Below are 16,914 nucleotides of genomic sequence, written 5' to 3'. Positions count from 1 at the left end.
TTATTATAGACAAAATAAGAGATTCAAACTCTCATTTCAACCTTTGGAGAGAATTTGTATGACTAGCCAATAAAGAAAAAATGATTTAGACAAGCCAATCGTTTCTATAACGGCTGAATTCGTCTGATTTGATTTAAAAAAAAAATCGCATGCACTAATGTATATAATTCTTAAATATACAAAAAATTAATCAATAAAAAATACTTTTTCTAAACGTAACCAACTCTAAACAAAAAATCTGTAATTTCATAATTTTTTATAATATATAACATGGTGACAACTTCAAACTTTTTGTTTTTAAGAATCTCGTCATTGACTAATTTCAAAACAAGCCAATTAAATAAATACCTGACTTGTTAGCATGCCCTAGTTACTATTTAATGGATTTGATCATGTTGATGTTCCTTCTTCCTAGGAGCCGCTTCTTTAAGAATACAAGCTCTATCCTCGTTTGAAAGTGGACCTTCTTGGTAAAATATGTAAAAGTCGGGTTATAGAAAAAAACATTATGTAAACCATGCATTGATGTAATGTTTTGAATTACCCTGATAATTTCAGGTATATAGTGTTGGCTCCTTCAGGTCAGGTATAGACTATCTAGCACTGCAAAACCGGCTGCAACCCCACCTTCATCAGATGATGATATTTTTGTACGCACCAAATAACCGCTTTGTTTGTTCATGATAACCCTATTCGTATTTCTGCAATTTCATATTCAAGTGTTACACAAATTTAAAGTAACCATGACAGAAATGTGGCCAAGTAATGTACCTTAAATAAGTACCGAACACACCAAGTTCTGAAACTACACGATCTTTATGCCAACAACCATTACGCATCAAAATTGCTGCAGAAACAGATGGAAATATCCTCTGCATAAGGATGTAAGCTCCATCTTCTTGAGAACCTGCTTGCTGCAATTTTAGGAGGGTTTCCCTCACATCATCACCGTAAATATTGTTTCCTGAAAAGTAGGTATAGTTCGTTAGATACGTTTCTTCCACTTAGTAGGCTGAATCAAAGTTTAGGTGGTATAAGACCTCCTCCTTCTCTTTGGGGTTTCATCACAAATAACTCCGGCTTTTCAATTGCTTTTCTAGCAATGTTAGGGTCATCCAAACACCACAACCCAGCAAAGCATTTACGCAGTTTGGCAATGTCATCTTTGCTTTCAAGGAACCTGCTTAACTCAAGGTTTAGTCATAGAACTGCTTATTTTCTAAAATAAAATTAGGGCGGGGGGAGGCTTGGATTATTTATTATAATCAGAACGTGTTTAGCATATATAATAAAATTCGATTTCCCTAAACAAAAAATATGAAGTATGAGTGTAAGACGAATTATCATACATAATTTATTTCCTTCTTGAACTGAAGAAGTACAGTAGAAGACAATAAAAGTCCAAGAATAGTGGATAGGAAATCTTCCATAAAAAGTAAAAAATGAAGCGTGAAAGCGAAAGCCAGAACCAACAAGGCACATTAATTCAAACCTCCTCATTCTAGTTTCTTAATTTCCGCAGGAACCAATCAATCCCTCAGATCAACATCTAATCTTTCCTGCAGCCACTATAAAAGAATTTTTTTTTAATTTACATCTCTACCATTAGTGCACTGAATCCAGAAGACTTCTTCCAATTGACTAGTCTACTCTCTTCTCTTTTCGTCAAAAACCATCTAGAATTAAGATCTTCTCTGTAGAAAACATGAGCTTTTGATACAAGATCCCTCCAGCCTATGCACTAATATTTTCATTGAAAAGCCTCACATTTCCAAACCTTCAACTATTCATTCCAGAAACTTTATTATGATTCAAAACTTAGAAGAATCCAAAGATAATCGTTAATCAAACTCCTTGCCATCATTGGCTAACAATGATTGCAACAGCATCGCGAACGATGCCCCTGGATCATATATTACTTTTTAAATTTACTTTACCGGACATTTAAAACAAAAACCTTTCGTTCCTAGAGGATACAAGATATCGTGACCAACCAACTAAGAAATGTATGGACGGGAAAGCAGATCCTGAAGGATAATCCCATTTTACATGATAACTCTCAATTGTTCAATCGCACATTCTTTTAAACAGTGTCGATGAATTGATCAACTGCTTTCAAAGCATAAAGGATGAAATTAGCTTGGAAGATATGAAGAATTAGAAGATACCTCTCAAGCACACCAGGCTTTGCAAGTTCCTGCTGAATCTTTTTGGTGCCAGCCAAATGATAGGATATGGAAGGACATTTGATGGCAGAAGATTGTTCCATCAGTAACCTAGCTCTCCATTCCTACATATATTGAGCATCCCAAGCCATGATTTTGCAAGATAATACAATCGTGTAACAAGGAGCAATTTTATGGTAAAAGATAATTCATGTAATCGAAATTAAGTGGAGAAGAAGAAATGTAAATCAGATTGTTATTTTTGTGGGATTCAGCCAATTTGTAAACAAGGCACTAAAGTATTGAAATCGTTCAACCCCCAACTGCCCCATTAGATGAATTATTTGTGGCAAATTGCAGTAACTGCAAATCCCAATGTAAATATAGTAAGAGCATATCACAAAGGAGTAGTTAATTGGGCAAGTGAAATGAATGGAAAGCAATGGATGACATTCAGACAAAGCATAAACCAAAAATGAGACAAATCCCCAAGAAATAGTAACCTTGGGGAAGAATTCCTCATTGTATTAATTGGGCCAATAAATAGATGCCTAAATAATTCAGGAAAAATGTAATCCTCTCAGCTCTCTCCGCCAGCTTTACTTCACTTGACATGCAACTCCTTTTATCATGTGAATCTTAAAAGAAGTTTAGTAGCCTAAAGAATAATTGAATTATTGACTATACAGTACAATTTGCTAACAGTAGTGAGCGAGAGCCACTGCTTATGCCACATAGGTCAGATCTCAATGTTTAAATAAAGAAGTTACGTAATAGAAACCAAAACAGATGTTTCTACCATAGAAAAAACACGGTTCTTATGAACAGAAAAATGGTGATTTCAAACCACTCACTGATTCTGAAGGATAGTCATCTGGTGTATAGCCAGCCCGGAAATAAATGACTGAAATAGCTTGTCCATTCCTGCAAGTTCCAAGAAATTATCGTCCTCAACAATTAGAACCTTAACATGATTAAATCACTAAAATATGGCTGAAAGTTTTATTTATGGCTAAATGTTACATACACTGAAAGTGTTCCATCGGGAAGAATTTCTCCTTCTTGATCAACTTCTGCTAACGTCTTTCGTATAGTTGAAATATTATGCGTGCTAATTAGCTAAGGACAGTAACAACGAAATAGTATGTACTAAGTATAGAAACTTCTAGTGGTTTTCTTTACGAAACTGATGAAAGCATCCTCGATATCACATGTAATTATACAAATAAAAGAGACTGCCCTGCTATATGGGAATAAAACGAACGTGTTTCCTTTTGTATTGTAATTAAATACAACTCTAAGCAAAGGATATTTTTCTCTAAGAACAGCAGAAACAAAATGCTGGTCGTACATGTTCCGTTCTTCAGCCTGAACCACAATCATGATCACCGCCCTGGACGGAAACGTCAAAAAATATATTAAGGAACCGAAACCAGCAGCAGAAGAGCTAGAGAAAGTTAAAGGAAATTTTTTTTCTCTGAACTGACCTCGGGTTGTTATACTCACTCCAAGCTTTAGCTAAGGCCTCTGCATACTGATTGACGGCATTGTTGGCAGGGATGCTTTTGGAATCTAGTCCAAGCAAATTTCCATGGCGAGAAAGTATGTATCTAGAAAATGACCAACTAATATAAAGATAGTTCTACAAATGAATAATTCTTTATAACGAAAATATATTTCCACCACAGTTCTTATAAGTAATTACAATCATAGTATTAATCCGGTATAAAAACACAAAGTGAAAACCCCCAAAAGTGCTATTGCATAACAGAAGTAGCTATATAAAGGATCATATAGGTACAAGATAAATAATTTATACTACACAAAAAGTAGTTAAAAAATTAGCAAAAACTGAATACTTTCATAATTAACTTGTAAAAGTTTCATCCTAAGACAAAATCACTATCAATATCAGTCCTATGGTAATTAACAATGTGAGAGCAATGAAAACACGAGTATAAAGATTAAAAAAAAGGATGGAATTTAGAGATAGAGACTACCATCGGAAAATAAGTGGATTCTGAGAAACTATAAAGTTTAAACACACTATACAACACAAAAAGAAAAAGGACTTCGTAACACGTTGAGTCTCTATGTTGCAATTTTAGTTTTTTATGTATTTCTTAGACAATTAATTCTCCCTTATTTTTAAACTAAAAAGATTTTATCAATCCTTTGATTTTCTTCTAATTAAAATTATCAAACATCACATCCTACTGAAATAATTTGCAAATTGAATCACTTAAATTTGTTCTAATTCTTTTACTCAACTCGTCAACCATAATACCAAATTATACCATAAATTTTTTCTTATTCAAACCCTCATCTTTTTATATACTATAAAATCCTTCGAATTTATCAAAATTGTATTAAATTAGGCACTCCCTACTCTTTACAATTATATTATTTCTTAAAACCTAAAACATTTGACAAAAAAAATAAGACTTCGAGGATTTTACGTGGAAGAAAATCATTAAAGGCCCATATTTACTTTATTTGAAGCAAATGAAGAACATTAAAAGAGAAAAAACTTAATGTGATCGCCTGTAATTTAAACTAAGGACACCAAAGTTTCAATTAAGTTAAATAGAAAAGGAACATAGAAAAGACCTATGGGTTTACAATGAACAGATTCAACAACGAGCTGCATAGGTGAACGGGTCAGCCAAGGACATTACTGAACAGTGGTGAGAGGGTGGACGACAATGTTTTTCTTTGGTGAGAAGAAGGATGCATAAAAATGCGTGAGAAACAGTAAATGAAATCCCACCTATTTTTCTAATTATTTTTTCACATTGCTTTTCTCCTCCTATTAGTATTTTCATCCTCCCCATCCTTCCCCGAAATCTCAACCAAACACCACTCGAGTTCAAAACAAAAGATGGGGATTTTTCTCTAATGATTGGCAAAAGCTCTCAAACCTTAATGTTTCCTGATACCAAAAACACACAAGAATGTCCTAAAAGAATAAGGTTCCAAAACTCATAATTTAGGGGAATACATATGATTTGTACAGTGCTATCCCTGTTCACCCGCGGTGGCTTCCAATATTCCACACAACATATAAACATAAGTAACAGCATTGAGAGTTCGGTATTTAACTTAAGCAAACCCATGTATAGCTGCAATGAAACAATTAAGTGCTTCAAGATGATAGCATAGTATGTGTAATTTGCAGCAATACTTACCTATGAAGTTCAGTCACAAGATTACTCAGACCGGCAAATGAAGAGGCAATAGTGTTCAGTTCTATTTGCAAAAGTGATTTAGTCTTTTCATCAAGCATATAATCTGAACGATGTAACCCCAATCGAATTTCCTATTAAAATTTTGGCGGAGAAAAATTCATCAACAAATCCGTTTGACTCACTTCATCAAGAAAAGTAAAAGATGAGGTGGAAAAGATTATTATGGCCATGTTTAGATAATTTTTTTCTTAAACACTTGAAGAAAAAAATAAAAAGTGAAATGAACAAAAATTCTGTTATATATTAAAATCAGTTTATCCACTTCACCTTTTAGAAAATCACAGGACAGAAGATGTACAAGAAAAATATTTGATTTAGTTTTTCCTTTATAAATTTATCCAAATAAGAAATATAAGATTTCTATTTTCTATATACCAACGTTAAACTTACAGTGACGCTCTAATTTCTGAACAATCTAATTCCTATCTCTCCGAATGAAAGAATATGAGCACAAAATGAGTTCTTTTGAAAGATATTTAAAACAAAAACAAAATAAAAAAGAAACACTGATCATTCCTCTCGTGATACTCCTGGTGTACATTAGACACAATTACCTCTTTCTTGTCAATCTGTAGCATCTTGGAATGAATATCCAGAAGTCTTGAAGTGAACTCATCCGCTTTCTTAGTTCTGCATTGAGAAACAGAAAAAGAATCTCAACACACATACCCTACTACGCTGTACCAAAACTCAAGTAGCGGTGCCACTTGCATGCATGCACAAGATATCTAACAAGAGACGATAGCACCGCAGAATTTGCAAGTATGTAACCCGGAGAGAGACTGTTGGAGAAACGTTGCATCCAAGCTGATCCGATCAACGAGTTCATTGAAAATAGGAGCCAACTCAATCGCCTCGCTCCAGTGGTTTTCCGGAAATGGCGTGGGTAACAAGGCAACCGGAGCATGCACCAATCCCACGCCAGGAACGCTTCCCGAATTCTGCAATCAAATTCAAATCGAAGAATTCGTAATGGCGACCGTTACAAAGAACATTCGACGCCAATTTAGGGTGTGATAGTTAACGAAACGTAACGCAGTGATTAAAAGAAAAAAATGTTGAGATTGACCTGAACGGATTTATCGGCAACGAGGAGGCCGTGGAGAGAGCTCCAAACGAGGGCGTCGTAAGCGAGGGTGCGGAGAAGTTGTTGATCGAGGCAGTGGTAATCGAAAAGAGGAGAGTGTTGGAGTGGAGTTAGAATGAGAGGTTCAGGGGGAGACATGACGAGGTTGGGGGAAGAGGAGACGAAAGGGACCGATGGAGAGTGGCGGCGGACGGCGGAGAGAACGGGGAAGGTGGTGGATTTGGAAGCAGAGAAGAAGGGTATAGTCTCCCAACATGCAACGCAACCAATGCCTGCGCTCATTTTCGCCTTTTCCACTCTCGTTCGTGGGTACAAACAATGAAATAATAAAAAAAACAATAAATAGTTTCTGATTTTTCCTTAAAAAATAAATATTTTTAGAAACTGAAATAGCAGTAAGTAACGACTATTTTTCTTTTATTTATTTATTACTAAAAGAGAGAGTTGACTTTTGACTCTCCCTAATTAGTATAGTTCTAAGGTGACACCTTTTGGAGAATAGGAATCTGTGCGAGCATTTTCTTTTCCAATTTGTTCTTTTTCGAGTCCCTTTCAGTGGGCCATGGCTCGTAAATGGTTTTTTTTTTCACGTATGTTTTTTCTGGTTATGTGAACTCTAAAAAACTGAATTTAGTTTAAATTTAAAGATGTTTTCTTATTCATGAAACATAGTCATATTTTATTTTTGGTTGTTATAATTTTTTTTCTTACTTCTTATTTTATTTTAGACTCTCCAAAATATTTGTATTTTGTGTTTTGTCCTTACTATACTTGGATTACTTGTATATTCTATTTATTGATTTTTTCTTCAAAATGAAATGAATATTATAAAACCTAAATAAATAAATATTTTACAGACTGAAAAAATAACAATAACCAAAATTAGAAAAAAAAATTACAGGATAAGAAGCAAAAGACAACTAAATTTTGAAAACAAAATAAAATTACTCAATTGACCCAGTTTATAAAAATATTAAAAAAAAATGACAAGCGATATTTCATTAATATAAAATCATTAGCAAATTAAAAATTAAAATATTTTATACCATTTTTATTTCAAAAAGAACACACGAGTTACAATTTTCTATAACTTGGATTTTATATAAAAAAAAAAAACTAAAATGACATTTAAAATGGCTTGTTTGGATCTTAGAAAATGGCTTTTAATGCAGAAAAAGAGGTTAATGAGTGACCTTATTGCAGTCACATCACAACTTAACTTCAAACCATTTTTCTGAATATGTAATGCTGTGGATTCTCAATTTATTAACATTTTTTAGTATAGTTGAATGCTTCTTAAGATTACTGCACCAAATTTATAAAAAATATATTACAGCTTTTAATTGGCTAATATACACCAATATTTGATTGTGTTCAAACAAAATTTATATGACTTAATAATCTATACCAGGAGATTATTGAAAAGGACAGGTTAAAACAGTTCAATAACTTTATTGGTTAGAACTAATGTTGTAGATGAGTACATTTGATAATCAGACACCATCCCGTAGGAAGAGCTAAAAGATACAACAATGCATCTTCTCTTCTTTTACTGTTTTAGGAGAGAAACAAACACAATCAGGAGTGAGGAAACTAATGGTGATACATGTAAAACATTCATAATATTTTGAATTGAAGTGATCTTGGCTCCATCAAGTTAGGTATACAGTGTCTACCACTCCAAAACCAGGTAAAACTCCACCTTCATAAGATGATGATACTTTTGTACGCACCATATAGCCACTTTCCTTATTTATGATAATCTTATCCTTGTTCCTGCAAATTTCAGTACATCAGTTTCAAGGATTTGCAAATTTAAGCACAGAAGAATGATAAATATGTAGCTGAGCAATGTACCTTAGATAAGTACCAAATATTCCAGCTTCTGCAATCACATGACCTGTACTCCAATTACCATCACGCACCAAAATTGCTGGAAAAGTGGCTGGAAATATTCTCTGCATGAGGATGTAAGCTGCATCTTCTTCAGAACCAGCTTCCTGTAATTTAAGGAGGCTTTCCTTCAAATCATTACCATAAATGTTGTTTCCTGAAAAGTAATTACACTTCGTTATGTAAGTTTCTCTTCCAGGCGTTTTTTCTAATGAAGTGTTGAATCAAAGTTTAATACAAGACCTCCTCCTTCTCTTTGCGGCTTCATCACAAATAGCTCTGGATTTTCAATTGCGTTTTTAACAATTTCTGAGTCTTCCAAACTCCACAACCCTGCAAAACATGCACGCAATTTGGCTACGTGGTCCTTGTTTTCGACAAACCTGTTTAGGGTTTTGAATCAAGGATTTTAGGAAGAGATATCAACCATAGAAACAAAATATCTTTAGAAAAAATGAAAAAATTAGTCACAGATCAACTTATTTGCTAGGAAAGAGCAATTTGTTGTTATACTAAGGAATGGAGTTCCACTGGGCTATTGTCTATAACAAAAACCTATTGGCCTTAGGGTACAATCATATCATGCTTAGCCAACTAAGTAAGGCATTGATTGGAGAGCACCCTGAAGGATAAAATCTTAAGACAATAATAACTTACAATATTCCATTTTACACTTTTCCTTTAGGCATAGAAGCTGTGAATTGATCGACAGCTTTATAGAAGCATAAAGGATGGAATAAACTTGGAATATATAAGAATATTAATCAGAAGATACCTCTCAAGCACACCAGGTTTTGCAAGTTCCTGTTGAATCTTTTTGGTGCCAACCAAATGATAAGATATTGAAGGACATTTGATAGCAGAAGATTGTTCCATGAGTAGCCTAGCCCTCCATTCCTACACATTTAGCAAGATATACCCAAACCAGAAGAACTCGTTAATGTTAAAAAATAATGCAACTTTAGCAGGAAAAATATTATGGCTGAGAAAATCCATGGAATAGAAAGGACGAGGTAGGTAAATACAAAAGTAAAATAATTTTTGCTGGTTTAAGATATAATTGAGCTAGATGTACAAAAAGTAAAATGAAAGAGAAAGTCTATACACTGTGATGTAATGAAGAAGAAACTGTTACACTAACCAATCTCAAATGAATTTTGCTTTTGAAACAAACGTTATAGGGCCCAAGTAATAGTATTCATCATTACTTTTCTTCATAATATAAAAGAAGTCAGGTTACCAGATAGGGGGATCAAATATAAGTTTTCAATACAATATCATTTCCTAATAGTAGTGAGATATACTGGGTTCAGAGAATTAATTCTTTACTAATTATTGAAAAAGGAGTTATAGTCAATAGAAAACAAAAAGAGATGCTCCTATGTTGAAAAGTCAGTTTTTCTCAGCTAAAAAACTGAATTCATGAATCTCACTGATTCTGAAGGATAGTCTTTTGGTGTGTAGCCAGCCCGGAAGTAAACAACTGAAATTGGTTGTCCGTCCCTGCAAGTTCCAATAAATTATACTTCTCTACTGTCAGAAATGAAATATAATTAAACCAAAAACTTTTAGAAGAAAGTCAGATTTTCAAGATAAAGTTTACATACACAGAAAGTGTTCCATCTGGAAGAATTTCCCCTTCCTGATCAACTTCTGCCAATGTTTTCCTTATGCTTTTAATATGATACGTATTATAAAGCTAAGGAAAATAACTCTTACAACCCAAAATGTAATGAACATAAAACTTTGGTAGTTTTCCTTACAGAACATCTCTATGTATCCTTTGATATCGCATTTGATAGTCCTAATAATACAAATCAGAGTCTGCATTGCTAGAGTGTTCCTTTAGTATCATAAGTATTACTAATAAGAAAAGGATATTTATCTCTTAGAAGGGCGGAAATATAATGCTGCTCATACATGTTTCGTTCTTCAACCTGAACCACGACCAAAATTGCAGCCCTGTACATATCCATTCAGAAATATGGCATGGAACCAAAAGTATTAGAAGAACAGCAAATGAAAGTGAAAAGGAATTTTCTTTCTCCAAACTGACCTGGGATTGTTATACTCACTCCAACCTTTAGCCAAGGCCTCTGCAGATTGATCGACAGCATTGTTGGCAGGAACCCTATTGGGATCTAGTCCAAGGATATTTCCATATTGAGAAATTAAGCTCCTGGGAAAACACAAAATAATACCATGATACACATCAACGTGATAAATTTATCTTCAAATAAAAATCTACCACTAGAGTTCGGGTAAATAATTTCAAGATTCACAGACTATATGTTAATATTTTGTCTTCAAATACATCGATTTCTAACCACTTGAAACTTCAAATGTATTCCTAGACGTGTGTGTGTGTTTATCTTTATTGAGAACAAAAAATTACACATTTTCCTAAACAAACCCATAACAATGAAACAAAGACCTCAAAAACAAGAGATTATAAATTAGAGATGAAAGCCCAATAAGTGAAATTTACAGCAAGTCCTTACTTATGAAGTCCAGTCATAAGACATCCAATCAAAGCAAATGAAGTGGAAATGGTGTTCATCTCTATTTGCAGAAGTGATTTAGTCTTATCATCAACCATATAATCCGAACGCATTATTGCCAAGCGTATATCCTATTAAAATTATGATAAGAGAAAAATCAATACCAGGAAAAATTCCCTTAACTACAAGTATTCTAGTAGTTTAAAAAGAATAATAATTAGAGTAGGAACTAAAACTGTTTCTCTCTTAATAGTTTCGGTGGTACAAATTTCATACCAACATACACTTACCTCTGTTTTGTTAATCTGTAGCATCTGGGAATGAATATCTAAAAGTCTGGAGGTAAATTCGTCTGCGTGCTTAGTTCTGTATTGACATGAGCAGATAATATTATATCTGATTAAAGGCAAATATTAGACTGAGGTGAGAAAAGAATCTAGGCAGCTACAGGTAGTTACAAAATGTATGACGACAGAACAAAAGATTCCAAGCAAATATAGTACTCGTGGCATCAAATGAAGCAATTGTTGAAAGGAGAAGTTGAAAAAAGGATTCAAGAACCAATTGTCATAGTAAAGTATAAAAGTACTTCAAAAGGTTTATGAAAGTCCCATAAGAGTCTAAAATAATTACTGAAGTTAAGAATTACATATTATTAAGAAAAAGATTGTGAGAGAATTGGTGTTGGATCTGCTTAACAACATTCCTTAGGACATTCGTTGCCTGAGCCACCTTTTCCTACTCAAAACCTTAATAAAAAAAGTTGTGGTTTTTTCTCCTTATATATTGTTTATTCCTAGCCAATGTGAACCTTCAATTCACACTTATTCGATTCCAACAATTGGGTCACGTAGGACCGAATTTAGACATTGCAGAACCAAAAATCAAACTTACCCACACAACATAAGTTTGGACAATGAGTCAAAATTCACCCTACAGAATCAAATTGTAGTATAATATATATTTTCTTTATGCTCCCGTTTTCATGGTGCCAAAAGTAAGTTGACTCATTCGATGCCTCGTAATATAACAACACGAAAACATTACCTTGATAGAGATTCCTGAAGAAATTTCCCATCCAAACTCACCCGATCAACAAGTTCGTTAAAAATAGGAGCTAATTCACAAGCTTGCTTCCAGTGACTTTCAGGAAATGGCCCGGGCAATAAGCAAAGCGGAAGATGCACCAAGCCTACACCAGGAACTGTTCCTGATCTCTATGATAGGCAACATCGATTGTAAACATCAAAATATCATTTTAGTACCCAAAATCACTGTATCAAATTTAGTTCTTATATCATAAACATCAAGATTAAAACGATAGCCATTTAGTAACATCAGAATTGAAATGGTATTTCATAATTTTACAAATTAAATTACTCGGTATTTTTAAATCCAAGGTTTAATTCCATGTATTACTTAACCTCATCTCAAGTTGATGTGTGATTTCTGTTGTATAGCGAGTTTAAGTTTCACTCAATATCACATAAAATGAGAATTGACCCCACTTATATAATGCATGTGAAATCTCCCACCAATATTAAGAAAAAAAGTAGGCTAATAAATGAATAATAAATTATTATCATTAATGTCAAACTTTAATCATGAAACATACTACTTACTGAGAGAGTAAATTTTCTCCAAAATCTCTCAGACACTGTTTCCTTTTATATTTTTATACTAATCTCTTAACTTTCTGAGAAATATTACACTCGCTGTTTATTACAGTCACTCATGTTATCTAAGAAACACGCATTATACAAAATAAAATCTCAAGAAATCTGTCATGGTTTTAGTATAATTTGCTCTGTTATTTTAAGATTTTATATCTTTTATAGCCATGCAATTACATTACATTAACATTAGTACAGAAAATTGTTAAACTATGAAAACTGTACACATGTTGATGAGTTTTTTGGAAGGTGAGATAACCAGAAGTAACAAAAGCTACAGAAAGCAAAGGAACCGAATCCAAGTAACAGAGAGAAAACAGAACAGTGGCAGAGTTTGACCTGAACCGATTTATCTCCAACGAGGAGGCAGTTGAGAGTGCTCCAGACAAGAGCATCATAAACGATGTTTTGGAGCAGTTTTTGGTCGATACTATGATAATCGAAGAGGGAAGGGGCGGCGGAAGAATCAGTGTCAGCCTCTGCAAGAGGAGCAGAGTTGAGAGATAAAGGCTGAGACATGAGTTTAGGGAAAGAGAGTGAGTGTGTTTGGTGGGGGGAGAAGGTGAAGGAGAAATAGGGAAAAGTATAAGAACAGGGAAAAGTGTAAGAACTCAAAGGCTGAATCTTTATCCCAGTGAAAGAAGGAGAACAAAACAAGCACCCAGATCTACCACCCATTCTCTCCCTCTTTTCATTTCCCTTTATATATTCCTATTTATTGCAATCACCACTGTAGCTACTGGTAGTACTCTATCTTTTTTCTTTTTTCATCTTTTTCATAAATAGTGCTCCAGCTAAAAAAATTGATAATAATATCAAAGACAGATTTTTTTCTTTTTGTTATTTGACAAGGTTTGATTTGTCACTCTGGAATGTTCTTTTTTGGCATCCATCTGAACAGAATACTAAACATGTCCTTAAATATTAGTTTTAGTTTATTTGTCAAAGAAAAAGGTTATAGGTTTTGTGGTTAAAATGGTTTTACATTAAATGATGAGTTTGGGAGAATCAAGATGCTCTAAAAAAGAGAACGTGAGTTGTATAAATATGTGTTAACAAAAATTACTGTTATTACAGATGTTGGATAAAACAACGTAGAACATTTTGATTTTAAGTTCATATTTTAAACATACTCAGGTGTTAGAGTTGGATTTGATAACTGAACATTTCTGTTAGAAGCTGGCAGCTGATAAAACGAGGAAGGAAATCGGGTCAAATTCGAATTTTCAATAACACTTTTCTTTCTTTAGTTTATTGATACATACAAAGAACAGATATGTTATGCCAACTGTGATAATTCTGATTATTTGAGACAGTTAATTTTTTTACATTAATTTGATATTATTTTTAGTTACTTTTTATTCTCTTCTATCTTGTAATAATACAAAAATTTATATTTTTATAATTATTTTATCATTATAATATGTATTAAATAAATATAAAAATATATCATGATACTATTCTTCCTTAATTATATTTCTTTTTAATCCAATTGTCTAAATCAGACCATCAAACCAATTCTAACTTATCAAGTGATAGACAAGAAAAATAAAGAAGGTAGTAGGTGGGTGCAAACTTTTAGATGTTAAAAGAACTTGAACTTTTATTAAATATTATAAATGTTGTGATGAAAAAAAATAAAATCACTATAAAAATAAAACTTGGATTGTCTGATTCATTTTGTTGAAAATATTTTGATTGAAATAGTTTGTTTAAAATTGTATTTATATTAAATGCCATTATAAGGGTGTAATATTTTAATTTAGTATGGTGGGGTGGGTAAGATTCTTTACATACTTTAGATTTTATTTCAACTTAAGTTAGTCAGATTCATGATTGATGGTTGACTGAATTTATTATGGTTAGAAGTTGTTCATGAGTTAAAATTTCAAGAAAGCTATTGATCTAATTTACTTAAAAGAACATTAGGATGAATTACATTAATATTTTTTTATTTTTGTATTAATATTAATCAAATTTAACTTGTTTTTAATCGAAATGAATTAAGTTGGATAGATTGGATTTAGACATTAATTTTGGAAAAATATTTGGATTATAAAGTCTATAATTTATTTATATGTTTAGATTTGATTTCGTTTGGAAATGAGATGTGTTATATGATGATTATAATTGTATAGTTTGGTTCTTTTACAATATTAGTTTGTCTTTTTATGTTTTGTTTATGTTATTTGTTTTTCTCTATAAGTTACAAGAGAGCGGACATGTAACTCTATTATAGAATAATTAATTTTCTTTAATTGTTTTTAAAGGAACCATTTCGTGTATGTATATATAGTTTTAGTATTAAAGTTATATACACAAATACTTTATAATTTTTAATTATCTCTTGTTAACAAAGAAAAAAGTAAAAATTATCCTACAAGTAGTTAAAAAATCTTGTAAATTTTAATTGAAAAATAATTAAGATTAATTACAAAATACTAGTAAAAACATGTGCATTCACTATTTTATAGTTATGAAATTAAATATAAATAAATTTTATTATTTTATTTTAAATAATTTTTATTTATTTTATAGATAATTTTATAATTAAAAAATGGTTAGGTTTAAAAAAACAATTAAGTTTAAAAAAATAATTAAGTTTAAAAAAACCATTAAATCTAAAGAAACTATTAATTTTAATAAAATAATAAAATAATTATTTTAATTAAAAAATTATTTAAATGATAGATTTGGAAGAATATAGAAAAATATAAGTATAGATAATAAATTTTGATATTTTTTAATGTTTATCAATTAGCCAATATTTACATAATTATTTTGTATTTGTATGTAATTATTTTATCTAAACAAGAAAATTAAAATTTATTAAATCTAAATCTCTGTCTAAAAAATAAAAAATCAAAAAATATTTTGAAATAAAATCAATTTAAATTTAATGGATTTGAGTATTGGAGAAATTATAATTTTTTCTATCCAAACAAAAAGTTAAATAAATAAAAAAGAAAAAGTCACCTTGATCTAAATATGTAGGATGAATACTTTACAAAGGAAAAAAAAGGATTTTGTGTGTAAATAGTGTTAGGAAGCCTGTATTTTTAGTATAAAAACTTTGTTATGAAACCCAAATTTAAATTTCTATTTCATTGATTTACAAATTACTTTTTCTACCAGGGATTAATTCATTTTGTTACATACATGATTCACTTAAATTATTGTTTTTATCAACAATAAGCTTTAATTGACCTCTTTTTTAACCTATATAGTGTTAGATGTTTTAATAAATGAAAATATTTGTTAAGATTAATTATTGATATTCAAGTAAACTATTCTACAATCGATCTAATTAGTTTTGTGCAAATTTATTTTTGGACTTCATAAGCAAATAGGGGTTGGTATATATAGTTAGAAATGTGTAAATGAAATTAAACTTATTGAGTTAGATTGATATCCAAAAAATTTAGTTTTTTTTAATGAGATTAAATTAAACTTAATTAACTTAATTTAAGGACTAAATAAGTTTGAGCATTGAAGGTGAATGACCTCGCAACTTCAAATAATATTAAATATAAAAATATTGTTCAAAAATGTTTTAAATAATTTGAATGTTTATTTTAGATAAATACTTTAATTTTATTATCATAAAAAAAATTATCAAGTCAATCCATTTTTTATATACTAAAACAAATATATAAAATAAATTAAAAAAATGAAATATTTATAAGTGAATGAATCCATTAATTCATAATAATAGAGTTGAATACAATTTTTTTTAGCTTACTTAAAAGAATTAGTCATATTGCCTTTTAGGGTGTGTTGACTTTGGCAAATAATTTGGGAGAGTGAGTGGATGAATTTGAGAAGATTTGAAGATAAATTTTTTGTTGTTTATTTGAGTGGATTTGGAGGTGAGTGAAAATGAATTTAGAAGTAAAGTGTGTAAGAATTAGTATAGAATTTGATTAATGTGACAGATACAAAAAATGGTCTAATGGATAAAAATTAAAAACTACTAAAATACCCTTAATAGTAAAAGTAATATAAAATGATAATTATTAATATTACATATAATTTTGAAAATTATTATAAAGAGAGAAAAAAATAAAAATTAATTTTTAAAATTTCATGATTATTATTATTATTATTATTTCTTAATTTTTCAATTGCATTGAAAATGATTTGAAGGAGGATAATACTGGAAATCAAATTCTCCTCCCGCAAATCCTCTCCAATCACCGAAATGAGCATTTCGCAAATCACTACCTTGACTCAATCTCAAATATCTAGAAGTGAACACAATAAATTCGTGTAAATCCATCCTTTTCCATCTGTTTAAATAATAAATCGTGCAAAGTGAATACAACATGAGTCTTACTTATTGTGAGT

The 16,914-nt window shown here is 31.2% G+C and overlaps 2 protein-coding genes across 4 annotated transcripts; both read right to left on the bottom strand.

Moving 5' to 3' along the window:
* Nucleotides 1-226: 226 nt before the first annotated feature.
* On the bottom strand, nt 227-6,827 carry LOC108342361 (glutathione synthetase, chloroplastic-like). 2 transcript variants are annotated; one of them, XM_052878822.1, is made up of 13 exons: nt 6,483-6,827; nt 6,185-6,354; nt 5,968-6,043; nt 5,354-5,484; nt 3,653-3,775; nt 3,478-3,558; nt 3,193-3,273; nt 3,020-3,089; nt 2,169-2,290; nt 1,041-1,180; nt 772-964; nt 545-701; nt 227-463 (listed from the first exon to the last, which is right to left on the bottom strand). In XM_052878822.1, the coding sequence occupies exons 1-12, from the start codon at nt 6,780-6,782 to the stop codon at nt 578-580; spliced, it is 1,611 nt and encodes a 536-aa protein (XP_052734782.1). In that variant the 5' UTR covers nt 6,783-6,827; the 3' UTR covers nt 227-463; nt 545-577. The 2 variants fall into 2 exon arrangements, with proteins under 2 accessions (XP_052734782.1, XP_052734781.1); XM_052878821.1 differs by having other exon boundaries at nt 227-701.
* A 1,105-nt stretch (nt 6,828-7,932) lies between these two features.
* Nucleotides 7,933-13,284, bottom strand: LOC108343314 (glutathione synthetase, chloroplastic). Of its 2 annotated transcripts, none has more exons than XM_052878819.1 (12): nt 12,907-13,284; nt 11,942-12,111; nt 11,185-11,290; nt 10,895-11,025; nt 10,450-10,572; nt 10,275-10,355; nt 10,001-10,081; nt 9,827-9,896; nt 9,169-9,290; nt 8,637-8,776; nt 8,358-8,550; nt 7,933-8,276 (listed from the first exon to the last, which is right to left on the bottom strand). In XM_052878819.1, the coding sequence occupies exons 1-12, from the start codon at nt 13,243-13,245 to the stop codon at nt 8,153-8,155; spliced, it is 1,680 nt and encodes a 559-aa protein (XP_052734779.1). In that variant the 5' UTR covers nt 13,246-13,284; the 3' UTR covers nt 7,933-8,152. The 2 variants fall into 2 exon arrangements, with proteins under 2 accessions (XP_052734779.1, XP_017437003.1); XM_017581514.2 differs by having other exon boundaries at nt 11,185-11,260; nt 12,907-13,282.
* Nucleotides 13,285-16,914: the final 3,630 nt, after the last annotated feature.

This window comes from Vigna angularis, chromosome 6, assembly GCF_016808095.1.
Source record: "Vigna angularis cultivar LongXiaoDou No.4 chromosome 6, ASM1680809v1, whole genome shotgun sequence".
NCBI lineage: Eukaryota > Viridiplantae > Streptophyta > Magnoliopsida > Fabales > Fabaceae > Vigna > Vigna angularis.
Note: the sequence above shows the minus strand (reverse complement) of the source record. Positions and strands in the feature narration are given on the sequence as shown.